This window comes from Entelurus aequoreus, linkage group LG12 (genome assembly GCF_033978785.1).
Source record: "Entelurus aequoreus isolate RoL-2023_Sb linkage group LG12, RoL_Eaeq_v1.1, whole genome shotgun sequence".
Lineage (NCBI taxonomy): Eukaryota > Metazoa > Chordata > Actinopteri > Syngnathiformes > Syngnathidae > Entelurus > Entelurus aequoreus.
In genome coordinates this window covers 62,512,308-62,531,745 of record NC_084742.1, presented here as the reverse complement: position 1 = coordinate 62,531,745, position 19,438 = coordinate 62,512,308, and the positions used below count along the sequence as shown (strand labels likewise).

Genomic DNA, 19,438 nt, shown 5'->3' with positions numbered 1-19,438 from the left:
CCCCATCCTTGTTTGTGAATGACTGAGCATTTCATGGAAGCTGCTTTTATACCCAATCATGGCACCCACCTGTTCTCAATTAGCCTGTTCACCTGTGGGATGTTCCAAATAAGTGTTTGATCAGCATTCCTCAACTTTCTCAGTCTTCTTTGCCACTTGTGACAGCTTTTTTTAAACATGTTGCAGGCATCAAATTCCAAATGAGCTAATATTTGCAAAAAATAACGTTTCTCAGTGTGAACGTTAAATATCTTGTCTTTGCAGTCTATTCAATTGAATATAAGTTGAAAAGGATTTACAAATCATTGTATTCTGTTTTTATTTACCATTTACACAACATGCCAACGTCACTGCTTTTGGGGTTTGTACTTGAATGCATGTAATTGGTAACAGTTTTATCCAAAGTTCTTTCGGGCTGTGTTTGGAAGTGAAATGTGTGGCACGTACAGTCAAAATAAACAGCGTGATTAATCTGCATTCATGCGCGATTAATGCAATAATATTTAATCGGATTACTTGATAGTTTTAACGCCCCTATTTTTTAGCATTATTTTTTACAAAGTTAAAAAATATCAAAAAGACGCCTGTATACTTTGACTTTTCAGTGTGTGGCTTTTGGTGGAAAAAGTTTGGACACCCAACTGTTAAAAAAAAAAAAAAAAAAAAAAAAAAGATTGTAGTTTAAATAATAAGTGTTAGATGACGCTATGGTCAGAAGGAAGAGAAAGAGTGCAGCTATAAAGCCAACAGAGGGCGCTGTCTCACAAGTCAATTTACTCAACATTTTCCAGCAGGAAGACACTTTGACAAGACTTTGTAAATGTACAAAATTGTAAACTCTATGCTGTCTTTCTTTCTTAGGTCATGTACAAGTAACAACAAAAAACAGCAAACGGGGAAAAAAAGCAGAAATTCTTTATAAAAAAAAATATATAAAAAAAATTTATGTTGATACTAATACGGAATATCATCAGAAAGATTTGCCTTTATGCACAATGTTTTTTAGTCATTTTACAAAATGAAATGAAATATAAAAAAGTATCAGCGTGTCCTTTTGATACTTCCGTATCTGGAAAAAGTTTGGTCAAATGTGTTTTGTGAGTATAAGTGTTCTAAAAGTACTCATTTTATTATGGATGTGTCCATTATTTGTGGCTTTTTCGCCATTCTTGGAACGTGACCTAGAACATAACTGTAGGTTTTACTGTATCACACTTATTTCTGCTGAAGTCCAAATGTAACTGTAGCTGTCATTTCAGACCACCAGATGGCGCCACAGGCTGCAGCAATGTGCAGGTATGAACAGCTTTTCTCTGTGACGTCAGAGCACTCACTGCTTGTACGAAGGGAGTATGGACAACTAAACGAAAGGCGGAAAAAAAATTATATATATATATATATATATATATATGCATGAAATGATCAATTAAATCTTGGAAAATGGTTAAAAGTACAAAAGCCCTTAAATTAATATATTTTGGAGACATTTAAAGTGATTTACATGCGCTTTTTTTGTATTTTGTATCTTATCCTATTTTTTTATTCGTTTAATTTTATTTTTGCGTTAGCATTCGGTTTGTATTTACTTTTATTTTCCTTCCTTGACATGTTTTGTTAAAGACAATAATTGCTCAACCTGGTGAATGTTGACAATTATGTTGAAAGTGCCTTGCTTTTTGTCACATTCTGAACATGTTTATGTACGATTGTTCAATAAAAAATAAAGGTTATTAGTAGGGATGTCCGATAATATCAGCCTGCCGATAAATGCTTTAAAATGTAATATCGGAAATTATCGGTATCTGATTTTTTATTATCGGTATAGGGGTTTTTTTTTATTTTGTTTTAATTTTTTATTAAATCAACATAAAAAACACAAGATACACTTACAATTAGTGCACCAACCCAAAAAACCTCCCTCCCCCATTCACACTCATTCACACAAAAGGGTTGTTTCTTTCTGTTATTAATATTCTGGTTCCTACATTATATATCAATATAGATCAATACAGTCTGCAAGGGATACAGTCCGTAAGCACACATGATTGTGCGTGCTGCTGGTCCACTAATAGCACTACCCTTTAACAGTTAATTTTACTCATTTTCATTAATTACTAGTTTCTATGTAACTGTTTTTATATTGTTTTACTTTATTTTTTATTCAAGAAATTTTTTTTAATTTATTTATCATATTTTATTTTATTATTTTTTTTAAAAGGACCTTATCTTCACCATACCTGGTTGTCCAAATTAGGCATAATAATATGTTAATTCCACGACTGTATATATCGGTATCGGTTGATATCGGTATCGGTAATTAAGAGTTGGACAATATCAGAATATTGGATATCGGAAAAAAAACCATTATCGGACATCCCTCCCCCATTTACACTCATTCACACTCATTCACACAAAAGGGTTGTTTCTTTCTGTTATTAATATTTCTGGTTCCTACATTATATATCAATATAGATCAATACAGTCTGCAGGGATACAGTCCGTAAGCACACATGATTGTATTTTTTTATGACAAAAAAAATAATAAATACCATACACAGCATCGCAAACAATAAACACTTAGGTATTTATGTGAATAATATGAATACAGTCTATTATACAGCATTATTCACATGTGAATAACATACATACAGTCTATTATACAGCATTATTCACATGTGAATAATACAAATAGTCTATTATACAGCATAATTCACATGTGAATAACATAAATACAGTCTATTATACAGTATTATTCACATGTGACTAATATAAATACAGTCTACTATACAGCTTTATTCACATGTGAATAATATAAATATAGTCTATTATACAGCATTATTCACATGTGAATAATATAAATAGTCTATTATACAACATTATTCACATGTGAATAATATAAATACAGTCTATTATACAGCATTATTCACATGTGAATAATATAAATACAGTCTACTATACAGCATTATTCACATGTGAATAATATAAATACAGTCTATTATACAGCATTATTCATATGTGAATAGCATACATACAGTCTATTGTACAGCATTATTCACATGTGAATAATATAAATACAGTCTATTATACAGCATTATTCACATGTGAATAATATAAATAGTCTATTATACAACATTATTCACATGTGAATAATATAAATACAGTCTATTATACAGCATTATTCACATGTGAATAATATAAATACAGTCTATTATTCACATGTGAATACTATAAATACGATCTATTATACATTTAAGTACAGTCAAAAAGGAACACATGCATTATACAGTGGTAACCCTATTTTTTTAATATTAGATTTCAAGTTAATTTTATCTCAAAAAATGTGGGGAGTTTTTTTACAATGTCTACTCAGTCTATTTTTATTTTTATTTGACTTTCTCTTGCATTATTTTAGTTTTACTTAGATTCGAAGAGTCTGTTTTTGTCAAACCATCTCTTAAATGTATTCAATTATTCTGTTTTTATTTGTATTATATTCTGTGTGTGGTGTGTTTACCTGGCATGCGACGCTGTAGTCGGTCTCTCTATAGTGTTGATGGCGAACCTTCACTTCCCAAACTTGTCTTCTTTGTTGTGGGGAAAGCGGCGTAAAATCCTTCCACAATTCTTGCGAATAGAGCTGTTCCGTGCTACACAACAGGGCATTTTTGGAATAGTGCAAAAACTAACGAGGAAGAACCACAAACACATAGTTAGTAGCAGTAATGGCGCTCTGTAGTCACATGAGTACCTTTTGCCCAATCATTGAGAAGATTGCCCTTAAACAGATTTGGCCATACTCTCTTTTTACACGACTGGACTTTGTCTGACCCCTAGTGGTAGGAGAGTAAAACTGCACCCATGTTGACATGTTTCATTGGCTTCCTCTCAAAGGCCAAACACAAACCAGGAGCTTCTGCTTCAAACGGCACGAGTGACAACGCTTTCGGGACCAAGAGGGTCCGCGCGTCGTTTGGCCGCGGCTTCCTCAAGCTGCGCGGGGGCAAGCAGACCAGGAGCACCCCGAACCTGAACCTGGGCAAGTCCGACCTTCTCCTGTTCCATGCAACGTCGGCACTAACGTGGTGAAGGTGTGTTGCAGCCGAGGCGCAGCGGAAAGGAGCAGAACACCTGGACTTGGCGGCCGCAGCTCCACCAGAGACCAAGAAGAAGTCCAAGGGCTTAAGGAAGTTCTTCGGCAGGTACCGAGTCCGCCGCGTCCTGCACGCTAAAAAAAATGGTGTTATTGTGACAACCCAATTTTTGAGTTGCGAGTGTTGGGTTAAATTTTGGAGTTATTTTTATGAAGAGCAACCCATTTTTGGGGTTTTAAGGGTATTATTTTAACTCAATTTCTGGGTTTTCAAAACTATGAACCATTTTTTGGGTTGTTTTTCGATGAGTAACCCATTTTTGGGTAAAAGGCTTTTTTTTATTAAAAAGGTGCTTTTTTCTTGAAGGGAATTTTGTTAAGGATTAATCTCATTAACATTATTTACAATCACACATCTTATGTACATGAAAGTATTTGAGCATGCTGTATAGAACTACTATGACAATTCTTGTAAAAAAAAAATGTCACTCATATCTTGCTTTTGAGTACATTTTAATCGAATAAAAATAATGTTGATCAGTAGTTGTGAAGGAGTAGGACAAACTAGCAGTAACATTGATCATTTTTAACCAACTATTGGGTCAAGGAGCGCTAAATTGCACAACCCAATAGTTGGTTTGGAATAACCCAACATTGAGTTAGCATAACTCAACTTTTGTGTTAAATACATTCAACCCAGAAGTTGGGTTATGAATCAAACAACATTGAGTTAGCATAACTCAACTTTTGGGTTAAATACACTCAACCCATTAGTTGGGTTATGAATCAACCAACATTGAGTTAGCATAACTCAACTTTTGAGTTAAATACACTCAAACCATTAGTTGGGTTATGAATCAACCAACATTGAGTTAGCATAACTCAACTTTTGGATTAAATACATTCAACCCAATAGTTAGGTTATGAATAAACCAACATTGAGTTAGCATAACTCAACTTTTGTGTTAAATACATTCAACCCAGAAGTTGGGTTATGAATCAACCAACATTGAGTTAGCATAACTCAACTTTTGGGTTAAATACACTCAACCCATTAGTTGGGTTATGAATCAACCAACATTGAGTTAGCATAACTCAACTTTTGAGTTAAATACACTCAACCCATTAGTTGGGTTATGAATCAACCAACATTGAGTTAGCATAACTCAACTTTTGGATTAAATACATTCAACCCAATAGTTAGGTTATGAATAAACCAACATTGAGTTAGCATAACTCAACTTTTGGATTAAATACATTCAACCCAATAGTCGGGTTATGAATAAACCAACATTGAGTTAGCATAACTCAACTTTTGTGTTAAATACATTCAACCCAGAAGTTGGGTTATGAATCAACCAACATTGAGTTAGCATAACTCAACTTTTGGGTTAAATACACTCAACCCATTAGTTGGGTTATGAATCAACCAACATTGAGTTAGAATAACTCAAATTTTTGGTTAAATAATTAAAACCAATAGTTGGGTTATGAATCAACCAAAATTGAGTTAGAATAACTCAACTTTTGGGTTAAATACATTGAAGCCATTAGTTGGGTTATGAATTAACCAACATTGAGTTAGAATAACTCAACTCTTTGGGTTAAATAATTCAACCCAATAGTTGGGTTATGAATCAACCAACATTGAGTTAGCATACCGGTAACTCAACTTTTGGGTTAAATACATTTAACCCATTAGTTGGGTTATGAATCAACCAACATTGAGTTAGAATAACTCAACTTTTGGGTTAAATAATTCAACCCAATAGTTGGGTTATAAATCAACCAACATTGAGTTAGAATAACTCAAATTTTTGGTTAAATAATTAAAACCAATAGTTGGGTTATGAATCAACAAACATTGAGTTAGAATAACTCAACTTTTGGGTTAAATAATTCAACCCAATAGTTGGGTTATGAATCCACCAACATTGTGTTAGCATAACTCAACTTTTGTGTTAAATACGTTGAACCCATTAGTTGGGTTATGAATTAACCAACATTGGGTTAGAATAACTCAACTTTTTGGGTTAAATAATTCAACCCAATATTTGGGTTATGAATCAACCAACATTGAGTTAGCATAACTCAACTTTTGGGTTAAATACATTTAACCCATTAGTTGGGTTACAAATCAACCAACATTGAGTTAGAATAACTAAACTTTTGGGTTAAATAATTCAACCTAATAGTTGGGTTATGAATCAACCAACATTGAGTTAGAATAACTCAACTTTTGGGTTAAATAATTCAACCCAATAGTTGGGTTATGAATCAACAAACATTGAGTTAGAATAACTCAACTTTTTGGGTTAAATAATTCAACCCATTAGTTGGGTTATGAATTAACCAACATTGAGTTAGAATAACTCAACTCTTTGGGTTAAATAATTCAACCCAATAGTTGGGTTATGAATCAACCAACATTGAGTTAGCATACCGGTAACTCAACTTTTGGGTTAAATACATTTAACCCATTAGTTGGGTTATGAATCAACCAACATTGAGTTAGAATAACTCAACTTTTGGGTTAAATAATTCAACCCAATAGTTGGGTTATAAATCAACCAACATTGAGTTAGAATAACTCAAATTTTTGGTTAAATAATTAAAACCAATAGTTGGGTTATGACTCAACAAACATTGAGTTAGAATAACTCAACTTTTGGGTTAAATAATTCAACCCAATAGTTGGGTTATGAATCCACCAACATTGTGTTAGCATAACTCAACTTTTGTGTTAAATACGTTGAACCCATTAGTTGGGTTATGAATAAACCAACATTGAGTTAGAATAACTCAACTTTTGGGTTAAATAATTCAACCCAATAGTTGGGTTATGAATCAACCAACATTGAGTTAGAATAACTCAACTTTTGGGTTAAATAATTCAACTCAATAGTTGGGTTATGAATCCACCAACATTGAGTTAGAATAACTCAACTTTTGGGTTAAATAATTCAACCCAACAGTTGGGTTATGAATAAACCAACATTGAGTTAGAATAACTCAACTTTTGTTTTAAATAATTCAACCCAATAGTTGGGTTATGAATCAACCAACATTGTGTTAGAATAACTCAACTTTTGGGTTAAATAATTCAACCCAATAGTTGGGTTATGAATCAACCAACATTGAGTTAAAATAACTCAAATTTTTGGTTAAATAATTCAAAGCAAAAGTTGGGTTAAACAAATTAACCCAAAATGTTGAGGTAAAATAACTCAAATAAGGAGTTTGTCCTTTTTTGAACCAGCAGTTGGGTTAAAATTGGGTTATTTTTTCAACCCAACATTATTTAGTGTGTGGCGGTCCTAGCTTGCCTTGATGTTTTGGCTCTGGTCCTCAGGCTGAAGAGGAGCCACTCCACCTCCTTGAACCTGGACGACGCCAACGAGATGGAGTTCAGGCGAGGCGGCGTCCGAGCCACCGCCGGCCCTCGTCTGGGTTGGTCCCGCGAATCCAAAACCAAGTAGGTGGGAGAGGTTCCGATGAGAAGCTGAAGTCCTAACTGAGAGGGTCCCACTTTCTGCCAGTGCTGCAGATGTCCCCTTCTCGCGCTGGACCAGAGACCACGTCTGCGAGTGGCTTCACCAACAAGGCCTCAGCTTGTACGCCGTACAGGCTCACAACTGGATCCGGTCCGGACAGACCCTCCTGCAGTCGTCCCAACACGACCTGGAGAAGGTAGGCGGTCCTCGTGCCTCACTGGCCCCGGTGTGACTCTGGTCCTCCTCAGGAGCTCGGCATGAAGCAGCCGCTCCACAGGAAGAAGCTCCGGCTGGCCCTGCAGGCTCTGGATTCCCAGGACGACCTTAAAGGCCAACTGGACCACAACTGGGTGACCCGTGAGTACCTGGCAACACCTGCACCATGGCGGGACGTCAGACTGACGCCTGGCTCTGTTTCAGGCTGGCTGGACGACATCGGCCTGCCGCAGTACAAAAGCCACTTTGACGAGGCCCGAGTGGACGGAAGAATGCTGGACTGCATGACGGTGGTGAGAAAACACAACAATCTAAATCTAAATGTGCACAAAGGGAGCCAAACCCTCAGAAAAAGGTTTTATTGTGAAAATATAGCTAGATAGATGGATATGAACTTTATTAATCCCTTGGGAAGGTTCCCTCAGGGAAACTCTAAATGTTGAGTGTGCAGGTTTTATTGTGAAGAGTTGAATGTGCAGGAAGTAAGATTTTATATAGTAACAAGGTCAGATGTGCAGGAAAATACGTTTTAATGTGAAAAGGTCAAATGTACAGGAAAAGAGGTTTTATTGTGAAAAGGTAGGATGCGCAGAAAAATACTTTCTAATGTGAAAAGGTCAAATATGCATGAAAAGAGGTTTTATTGTGAAACGGTCAAATGAACAGGAAAATAGGTTTTATTGTGAAAAGGTCAAATGTACAGGAAAAAAGGTTTTATTGTGAAAAGGTTGTATGTGCAGGTAAATATGTTTTATTACGAAAAGTGAAATGTGCAGGGAAAGCCATTTTGTTGTGAAAAGTTGAACATGCAGGAAAATGTTTTATTGTGAAAAGGTTGAATGTGCAGGAAAATAGGTTTTGTTGTGAAAAAGTGAAATGTGCAGAAAAATACATTTTATGTGAAGATGATTCTGAAAAGGTTGAATGTGAAGGAAGAGGTTTTATTGTGGAAAAGGTTGAATGTGAAGGAAAAAACATTTTATTGTGAAAATGTTGAATATGCAGGAAAATGCATTTTATTGTGATAAAGACATGTGCAGGAGAAAATGTTTTATTGTGAAAAGGTCAAATGTGCAGGAAACGTCATTTTATTGTGAAAAGTGCGGGAAAATAGGCTTTATTGTGAAAAAATAAAATGTGCAGACAAATACATTTTATGTGAAGATAATTCTGATTTTGAAAAGGTTGAATGTGAAGGAAGAGGTTTTATTGTGAAAAAGTTGAATGTCAAGGCAAAAAATGTTTTATTGTGAAAAGGTTGAATGTGCAGATACGCCATTTTATTGTGAAAAGTGCGGGAAAATAGATTTTATTGTGAAAAAATTAAATGTGCAGGAAAATACATTTTATTTGATGATGATTGTGAAAAGGTTGAATGTGAAGGAAAAAACATTTTATTGTGAAAATAAGAGATGTCCGATAATATCGGCCGATATATGCGTTAAAATGTAATATCTGAAATTATCGGTATCGGTTTTTTATTATCGGTATCGGTTTTTTTATTTTTATTTTTGTTGTTTTTTTTATATTAAATCAACATAAAAAACACAAGATACACTTACAATTAGTGCACCAACCCAAAAAACCTCCCTCCCCCATTTACACTCATTCACACAAAAGGGTTGTTTCTTTCTGTTATTAATATTCTGGTTCCTACATTATATATCAATACAGTCTGCAAGGGATACAGTCCGTAAGCACACATGATTGTGCGTGCTGCTGGTCCACTAATAGTACTAACCTTTAACAGTTAATTTTACTAATTTTCATTCATTACTAGTTTCTATGTAACTGTTTTTATATTGTTTTACTTTCTTTTTTATTCAAGAAAATGTTTTTAATTTATTTATCTTATTTTACTAATTTTTTTAAAAAGTACCTTATCTTCACCATACCTGGTTGTCCAAATTAGGCATAATAATGTGTTAATTCCACGACTTTATATATCGGTATCGGTTGATATCGGTATCGGTAATTAAGATTTGGACAATATCAGAATATTGGATATCGGAAAAAAAACCATTATCGGACATCCCTAGTTATTAGTTTCTCAAAAAAAAAAGAAACTAAAGGCGCCACCTTTGCTACCAAAGAGGTGTGCGGCTGTGCCTGGAAGCATGTGTTACGGCCATTTTGATGTTAGTTTTTCTGACAAAAAAAATCACAATAATACGGCTATATATAGTTCTGAACATACTCCAGCTCGTAAATTTACAATAAAACAGGCTTTTATTTCATCAAAGTACAATTTTGCAGAGAAAGATGTTTTATTGTGAAAAGGTTGAATATGCAGATATGCCATTTTATTGTGAAAAGTGCGGGAAAATAGATTTTATTGTGAAAAAATTAAATGTGCAGGAAAATACATTTTATCTGAAGATGATTCTGATTCTGAAAAGGTTGATAGTGAAGGAAAATACATTTTATTGTGAAAAGGTTGACTGTGAAGGAAAAGACATTTTATTGTGAAAATGTTGAATATGCAGGAAAATACATTTCATTTTGATAAAGACAAACATGCAGGAGAAAATGTTTTATTGTGAAAAGGTCTAATGTGCAGGAAACGCCATTTTATTGTGAAAAGTGCAGGAAAATAGGTTTTATTGTGAAAAAGTGAAATGTGCAGAGAAAGATGTTTTATTTTGAAAAGGTTGAATGTGAAGGAAGAGGTTTTATTGTGAAAAGGTTGAATGTGAAGGAAAAAACATTGTATTGTGATAAAGACAAACGTGCAGGAGGAAATGTTTTATTGTGAAAAGGTTGAATGTGCAGATACGCCATTTTATTGTGAAAAGTGCGGGAAAATAGATTTTATTGTGAAAAAATTAAATGTGCAGGAAAATACATTTTATCTGAAGATGATTCTGATTCTGAAAAGGTTGATAGTGAAGGAAAATACATTTTATTGTGAAAAGGTTGAATGTGAAGGAAAAGACATTTTATTGTGAAAATGTTGAATATGCAGGAAAATACATTTCATTTTGATAAAGACAAACATGCAGGAGAAAATGTTTTATTGTGAAAAGGTCTAATGTGCAGGAAACGCCATTTTATTGTGAAAAGTGCGGGAAAATAGGTTTTATTGTGAAAAAGTGAAATGTGCAGGAAAATACATTTCATGTGAAGATGATTGAATAAAATGTATTTTCCTGCATATCCAACATTTTCACAATAAAATGTTGAATATGCAGGAAAATACATTTTATTGTAATAAAGACAAACGTGCAGGAGAAAATGTTTTATTGTGAAAAGGTCTAATGTGCAGGAGAAGTCATTTTATTGGGAAAAGCGCAGGAAAATAGGTTTTATTGTGGAAAAAGTGAAATGTGCAGGAAAATACATTTTATGTGAAGATGATTCTGATTCTGAAAAGGTTGAATGTGAAGGAAGAGGTTTTATTGTGAAAAGGTTGAATGTGAAGGAAGAGGTTTTATTGTGAAAATGTTGAATATGCAGGAACATACACGTTATAATTTGTGATAAAGACAAACGTGCAGGACAAAATGTTTTATTGTGAAAAGGTCGAATGTGCACAAAATGACATTTTATTGTGAAAAGTGTGGGAAAATAGGTTTTATTGTGAAAAAGTGAAATGTGCAGAGAAAGATGTTTTATTTTGAAAAGGTTGAATGTATAGGAAAATATGTTTATTGTTAAAAGATCGGTAGAAGATGGATGGATGGAAAGTTTAATGTGCCGCAAAAGAGGTTTTATTGTGAGAATGTTGAGTATGAAGGAAGAAGTTTTATTGTGAAAAGGTTCCAAGTGAGTGAGTTTTGCTGATGGCTTGACTTCCTGTGCCGTCAGGAGGAGCTGCTGTCCTTGAAGGTGGGCAGTGTTCTCCACCACCTCAGCGTCAAAAGAGCCATTCAGGTCCTCCGCATCAACTCCTTCTCGCCAAACTGTCTCAGGCGACGGCCGTCTGACGAGGTAACGCCCCCAAGGTCCCCACGCCACACTTAGGCTCCGCCCACTTACCCGTCTTGTCTTGGTCCCGGTGGAGAACCACATGAGTCCGGCCGACGTGTGCCAGTGGACCAACCACAGAGTGATGGAGTGGCTGCGCTCGGCGGACCTGGCCGAGTACGCTCCCAACCTGAGGGGCAGCGGCGTTCACGGCGGGCTGATGGTGAGTCTCGGGGGGGGGGGGGGCGGGGCCTGGGACGCAGACGTCACCTTGTGCTTCCTGTGAGCAGGTGTTGGAGCCGCGCTTCACGGTGGAGGCGCTGGCGCTGCTGCTCAACATCCCCGCCAGCAAGACGCTGCTGCGGCGCCACCTGGCCACGCACTTCCACCTGCTCGTGGGCGCCGAGCCCCAGCGACTCAAGCAGGAATGTCTGGAAAACCCCGACCACGCCGTGCTCACCGCCGCCGCCAAGGTCAAGGTGGGCGCGGTCCCGGCGGCGCCGCTTTTGAAGAAGGAACTTCTCGCTCACCCTCGTCTGCTTTCCCCCGCAGCCCAGACGTTTGTCCTTCGGCACGCTCAGGAAGAAACGCCACGATGACGGCGAGGAGTACGTGTGTCCCATGGACGTGGACCACTGCTTCCACGCGGGGGTCCGGCTCTTCCAGGACAACTTGGAGCAGGTGCGCCACTCGTCTTTTCATCTCGAGCCGAGCGCTAACGTGCTAACGTGCGGTTTGTCAGATGGAGGACTCTGAGGGCGCCGTGAGACAGATCGGAGCTTTTTCTGAAGGCATCAACAATCTGACGGTGAGTCGCTGGCGTCCTCCTTTCTTCAAATTGTCTCACCTGTGTGGGTTTTTCCAGAATTTTTATGTTTTATTGTGAAAAGGTTGAATGTGCAGATACGCCATTTTATTGTGAAAAGTGCGGGGAAATAGATTTTATTGTGAAAAAAGGAAATGTGAAGGAAAATACATTTTATTGTGAAAATGCAGGAAAATCCATTTTATTGTGATAAAGACAAACCTGCAGGAGAAATTTTTTTATTGTGAAAAGGTCAAATGTGCAGAAAATGTCATTCTATTGGGAAAAGTGCGGGAAAATAGGTTTTATTGTGGAAAAAGTTAAATGAGCAGGAAAATACATTTTATGTGAAGATAATTCTGATTCTGAAAAGGTTGAATGTGAAGGAAGAGGTTTTATTGTGAAAAGGTTGAATGTGAAGGAAGAGGTTTTATTGTCAAAAGGTTGAATGTGAAGGAAGAGGTTTTATTATGAAAAGGTTGAATGTGAAGGAAGAGGTTTTATTATGAAAAGGTTGAATGTGAAGGAAGAGGTTTTATTGTGAAAAGGTTGAATGTGAAGGAAGAGGTTTTATTGTGAAAAGGTTGAATGTGAAGGAAGAGGTTTTATTATGAAAAGGTTGAATGTGAAGGAAGCAGTTTTATTATGAAAAGGTTAAAGTGAAGGAAGAGGTTTTATTATGAAAAGGTTGAATGTGAAGGAAGAGGTTTTATTATGAAAAGGTTGAATGTGAAGGAAGAGGTTTTATTGTGAAAAGGTTGAATGTGAAGGAAGAGGTTTTATTGTGAAAAGGTTGAATGTGAAGGAAGAGGTTTTATTGTGAAAAGGTTGAATGTGAAGGAAGAGGTTTTATTGTGAAAAGGTTGAATGTGAAGGAAGAGGTTTTATTATGAAAATGTTGAATGTGAAGGAAGAGGTTTTATTGTGAAAAGGTTGAATGTGAAGGAAAAACATTTTTTGAAAATGTTGAATATGCAGGAAAATACATTTTATTGTGATAAAGACAAACGTGCAGGAGAAAATATTTTATTGTGAAAAGGTCGAACGGGCACGAAACGACATTTTATTGTGAAAAGTGTGGGGAAAAAGGTTTTATTGTGGAAAAAGTGAAATGAGCAGGAAAATACATTTTATGTGAAGATAATTCTGATTCTGAAAAGGTTGAATGTGAAGAAAGAGGTTTTATTATGAAAAGGTTGAATGTGAAGGAAGCAGTTTTATTATGAAAAGGTTGAATGTGAAGGAAGCAGTTTTATTATGAAAAGGTTAAAGTGAAGGAAGAGGTTTTATTATGAAAACGTTGAATGTGAAGGAAGAGGTTTTATTATGAAAAGGTTGAATGTGAAGGAAGAGGTTTTATTGTGAAAAGGTTGAATGTGAAGGAAAAACATTTTTTGAAAATGTTGAATATGCAGGAAAATACATTTTATTGTGATAAAGACAAACGTGCAGGAGAAAATATTTTATTGTGAAAAGGTCGAACGGGCACGAAACGACATTTTATTGTGAAAAGTGTGGGGAAAAAGGTTTTATTGTGGAAAAAGTGAAATGAGCAGGAAAATACATTTTATGTGAAGATAATTCTGATTCTGAAAAGGTTGAATGTGAAGGAAGAGGTTTTATTGTGAAAAGGTTGAATGTGAAGGAAGCAGTTTTATTATGAAAAGGTTAAAGTGAAGGAAGAGGTTTTATTATGAAAAGGTTGAATGTGAAGGAAGAGGTTTTATTGTGAAAAGGTTGAATGTGAAGGAAGAGGTTTTATTATGAAAAGGTTGAATGTGAAGGAAGAGGTTTTATTGTGAAAAGGTTGAATGTGAAGGAAGCAGTTTTATTATGAAAAGGTTAAAGTGAAGGAAGAGGTTTTATTATGAAAAGGTTGAATGTGAAGGAAGAGGTTTTATTGTGAAAAGGTTGAATGTGAAGGAAGAGGTTTTATTATGAAAAGGTTGAATGTGAAGGAAGCGGTTTTATTATGAAAAGGTTAAAGTGAAGGAAGAGGTTTTATTATGAAAAGGTTGAATGTGAAGGAAGAGGTTTTATTGTGAAAAGGTTGAATGTGAAGGAAGAGGTTTTATTGTGAAAAGGTTGAATGTGAAGGAAGAGGTTTTATTATGAAAAGGTTGAATGTGAAGGAAGAGGTTTTATTATGAAAAGGTTGAATGTGAAGGAAGAGGTTTTATTGTGAAAAGGTTGAATGTGAAGGAAGAGGTTTTATTGTGAAAAGGTTGAATGTGAAGGAAGAGGTTTTATTATGAAAAGGTTGAATGTGAAGGAAGCAGTTTTATTATGAAAAGGTTAAAGTGAAGGAAGAGGTTTTATTATGAAAAGGTTGAATGTGAAGGAAGAGGTTTTATTATGAAAAGGTTGAATGTGAAGGAAGAGGTTTTATTGTGAAAAGGTTGAATGTGAAGGAAGAGGTTTTATTGTGAAAAGGTTGAATGTGAAGGAAGAGGTTTTATTGTGAAAAGGTTGAATGTGAAGGAAGAGGTTTTATTGTGAAAAGGTTGAATGTGAAGGAAGAGGTTTTATTGTGAAAAGGTTGAATGTGAAGGAAGAGGTTTTATTATGAAAAGGTTGAATGTGAAGGAAAAACATTTTTTGAAAATGTTGAATATGCAGGAAAATACATTTTATTGTGATAAAGACAAACGTGCAGGAGAAAGTATTTTATTGTGAAAAGGTCGAACGGGCACGAAATGACATTTTATTGTGAAAAGTGTGGGGAAAAAGGTTTTATTGTGGAAAAAGTGAAATGAGCAGGAAAATACATTTTATGTGAAGATAATTCTGATTCTGAAAAGGTTGAATGTGAAGGAAGAGGTTTTATTGTGAAAAGGTTGAATGTGAAGGAAGAGGTTTTATTGTGAAAAGGTTGAATGTGAAGGAAGAGGTTTTATTGTGAAAAGGTTGAATATGAAGGAAGAGGTTTTATTGTGAAAAGGTTGAATGTGAAGGAAGAGGTTTTATTATGAAAAGGTTGAATGTGAAGGAAAAGGTTTTATTGTGAAAAGGTTGAATGTGAAGGAAGAGGTTTTATTATGAAAAGGTTAAAGTGAAGGAAGAGGTTTTATTATGAAAAGGTTGAATGTGAAGGAATAGGTTTTATTATGAAAAGGTTGAATGTGAAGGAAGAGGTTTTATTCTGAAAAGGTTGAATGTGAAGGAAGAGGTTTTATTGTGAAAAGGTTAAAGTGAAGGAAGAGGTTTTATTATGAAAAGGTTAAAGTGAAGGAAGAGGTTTTATTATGAAAAGGTTGAATGTGAAGGAAGAAGTTTTATTGTGAAAAGGTTGAATGTGAAGGAAGAGGTTTTATTGTGAAAAGGTTGAATGTGAAGGAAGAGGTTTTATTATGAAAAGGTTGAATGTGAAGGAAAAGGTTTTATTGTGAAAAGGTTGAATGTGAAGGAAGAGGTTTTATTATGAAAAGGTTAAAGTGAAGGAAGAGGTTTTATTATGAAAAGGTTGAATGTGAAGGAATAGGTTTTATTATGAAAAGGTTGAATGTGAAGGAAGAGGTTTTATTATGAAAAGGTTGAATGTGAAGGAAGAGGTTTTATTATGAAAAGGTTGAATGTGAAGGAAGAGGTTTTATTATGAAAAGGTTGAATGTGAAGGAAGAGGTTTTATTATGAAAAGGTTGAATGTGAAGGAAGAGGTTTTATTGTGAAAAGGTTAAAGTGAAGGAAGAGGTTTTATTATGAAAAGGTTAAAGTGAAGGAAGAGGTTTTATTATGAAAAGGTTGAATGTGAAGGAAGAAGTTTTATTGTGAAAAGGTTGAATGTGAAGGAAGACGTTTTATTGTGAAAAGGTTGAATGTGAAGGAAGAGGTTTTATTATGAAAAGGTTGAATGTGAAGGAAAAGGTTTTATTGTGAAAAGGTTGAATGTGAAGGAAGAGGTTTTATTATGAAAAGGTTAAAGTGAAGGAAGAGGTTTTATTATGAAAAGGTTGAATGTGAAGGAAGAGGTTTTATTATGAAAAGGTTGAATGTGAAGGAAGAGGTTTTATTATGAAAAGGTTGAATGTGAAGGAAGAGGTTTTATTGTGAAAAGGTTGAATGTGAAGGAAGAGGTTGTATTATGAAAAGGTTGAATGTGAAGGAAGAGGTTTTATTATGAAAAGGTTGAATGTGAAGGAAAAACGTTTTTTGAAAATGATGAATATGCAGGAAAATACATTTTATTGTGATAAAGACAAACGTGCAGGAGAAAATGTTTTATTGTGAAAAGGTCGAATGTGCACGAAACAACATTTTATTGTGAAAAGTGTGGGAAAATAGGTTTTATTGTGGAAAAAGTGAAATGTTATAATTTGTGATAAAGACAAACGTGCAGGAGAAAATGTTTTATTGTGAAAAGGTCGAATGTGCACGAAACCCCATTTTATTTTGAAAAGTGTGGGGAAAATGGGTTTTATTGTGGAAAAAGTGAAATGTGAAGATGATTCTGATTCTGAAAAGGTTGAATGTGAAGGAAGAGGTTTTATTGTGAAAAGGTTGAACGTAAAGGGGAAAAAACATTTTATTGTGATAAAGACAAACGTGCAGGAGAAAAGGTTTTATTGTGAAAAGGTCAAACGTGCAGGAAACGTCATTTTATTGTAAAAAGTGCGGGAAAATAGGCTTTATTGTGGAAAAAGTGAAATGTTATAATTTGTGATAAAGACAAACATGCAGGAGAAAATGTTTTATTGTGAAAAGGTCGAATGTGCAGGAAACGCCATTTTATTGTGAAAAGTGTGGGAAAATAGGTTTTATTGTGGAAAAAGTCAAATGTTATTATTTGTGATAAAGTCAAATGTGCAGGAGAAAATGTTTTATTGTGAAAAGGTCGAATGTGCAGGAAACGCCATTTTATTGTGAAAAGTGTGGGGAAAAATACATTTTATTGTGGAAAAAGTGAAATGTGAAGATGATTCTGATTCTGAAAAGGTTGAATGTGAAGGAAGAGGTTTTATTGTGAAAAGGTTGAACCTAAAGGGGAAAAAACATTTTATTGTGATAAAGACAAACGTGCAGGAGAAAAGGTTTTATTGTGAAATGGTCAAACGTACAGGAAACGTCATTTTATTGTAAAAAGTGCGGGAAAATAGGCTTTATTGTGAAAAAATGAAATGTGCAGAAAAATACATTTTATGTGAAGATAATTCTGATTCTGAAAAGGTTGAATGTGAAGGAAGAGGTTTTATTGTGAAAAGGTTGAATGTGAAGGAAGAGGTTTTATTGTGAAAAGGTTGAATGTGAATAAAAAAAACATTTTATTGTGAAAATGTTGAATATGCAGGAAAATACATGTTATAATTTGTGATAAAGACAAATGTGCAGGAGAAAATGTTTTATTGTGAAAAGGTCGAATGTGCACGAAACGCCATTTTATTGTGAAAAGTGTGGGAAAATAGGTCTTATTGTGGAAAAAGTAAAATGTTATTATTTGTGATAAAGACAAATGTGCAGGAGAAAATGTTTTATTGTGAAAAGGTTGAATGTGCAGGAAACGCCATTTTATTGTGAAAAGTGTGGGAAAATAGGTTTTATTGTGGAAAAAGTAAAATGTTATTATTTGTGATAAAGACAAATGTGCAGGAGAAAATGTTTTATTGTGAAAAGGTCGAATGTGCATGAAATGCCATTTTATTGTGAAAAGTGTGGGAAAATAGGTTTTATTGTGGAAAAAGTAAAATGTTATTATTTGTGATAAAGACAAATGTGCAGGAGAAAATGTTTTATTGTGAAAAGGTTGAATGTGCAGGAAACGCCATTTTATTGTGAAAAGTGTGGGGAAAAATACATTTTATTGTGGAAAAAGTGAAATGTTATAATTTGTGATAAAGACAAACGTGCAGGAGAAAATGTTTTATTGTGAAAAGGTCGAATGTGCAGGAAACGCCATTTTATTGTGAAAATTGTGTTGAAAAATACATTTTATTGTGGAAAAAGTGAAATGTGAAGATGATTCTGATTCTGAAAAGGTTGAATGTGAAGGAAGAGGTTTTATTGTGAAAAGGTTGAACGTGAAGGGAAAAAACATTTTATTGTGATAAAGACAAACGTGCAGGAGAAAAGGTTTTATTGTGAAAAGGTCAAACGTGCAGGAAATGTCATTTTTTGTGAAAAGTGCGGGAAAATAGGCTTTATTGTGAAAAAATAAAATGTCCAGAAAAATGCATTCTCTGTAAAGGTAATTCTGATTGTGAAAAGGTTGAAAGGGAAGGAAGAGGTTTTATTGTGAAAAGGTTGAATGTGAAGGAAGAGGTTTTATTGTGAAAAGGTTGAATGTGAAGAAAAAAACATTTTATTGTGAAAATGTTGAGTATGCAGGAAAATACATGTTATAATTTGTGATATAGACAAACGTGCAGGAGAAAATGTTTTATTGTGAAAAGGTTGAATGTGCACGAAACGACATTTTATTGTGAAAAGTGTGGAAAAATAGGTTTTATTGTGATAAAGACAAATGTGCAGGAGAAAATGTTTTATTGTGAAAAGGTCAAATGTGCACAAAACGCCATTTTATTGTGAAAAGTGTGGGAAAATAGGTTTTATTGTGGAAAAAGTGAAATGTGTGTGGTTCTTTCAGAGCATGCTGGAGGACCAGGAACTCTTTGGGGACATCTCAGCCATCTCACTAGAGGGCGCTGCTGCTCACACGTATGACTGAAAGTCTTCTTTAGTGACATCCAGAAAATACTACAAACTTGTGTTTTCTGCGTACAAGTCAGTAATATTCATGCATTTTACACAGTTTTTATGGTTTTTTAGCAATAAACAATTCAACAAAGAGTCTGGAATCTTTTTTTTAATGGAGGCTTTGTCAATTCCTTAAGTCACAGGTGTCAAACTCAAGGCCCGGGGGCCCAGATGTGGCCCTCCACTTTGTTTTATTTGGCCCTGGAAATAATATGTATCAATAAAGTACTGTAACTTTTC

General features: G+C 34.8%; 1 protein-coding gene across 1 annotated transcript in view; it reads left to right on the top strand.

The window, feature by feature from the left end:
* Positions 1-19,314, top strand: part of LOC133662414 (liprin-beta-1-like) — a 67,533-nt gene extending 48,219 nt beyond the window's left edge. The window contains exons 13-25 of the mRNA XM_062066394.1: positions 1,260-1,296; positions 3,892-4,036; positions 4,100-4,199; positions 7,443-7,565; positions 7,630-7,780; positions 7,833-7,941; positions 8,005-8,093; positions 11,608-11,730; positions 11,804-11,929; positions 11,997-12,185; positions 12,259-12,387; positions 12,449-12,514; positions 19,089-19,314. Coding sequence (XP_061922378.1) covers positions 1,260-1,296; positions 3,892-4,036; positions 4,100-4,199; positions 7,443-7,565; positions 7,630-7,780; positions 7,833-7,941; positions 8,005-8,093; positions 11,608-11,730; positions 11,804-11,929; positions 11,997-12,185; positions 12,259-12,387; positions 12,449-12,514; positions 19,089-19,169 — 1,468 coding nt within the window. The 3' untranslated portion in view covers positions 19,170-19,314. The remainder of the gene's footprint in view (positions 1-1,259; positions 1,297-3,891; positions 4,037-4,099; positions 4,200-7,442; positions 7,566-7,629; positions 7,781-7,832; positions 7,942-8,004; positions 8,094-11,607; positions 11,731-11,803; positions 11,930-11,996; positions 12,186-12,258; positions 12,388-12,448; positions 12,515-19,088) is intronic.
* The last annotated feature ends 124 nt before the right edge of the window (positions 19,315-19,438 follow it).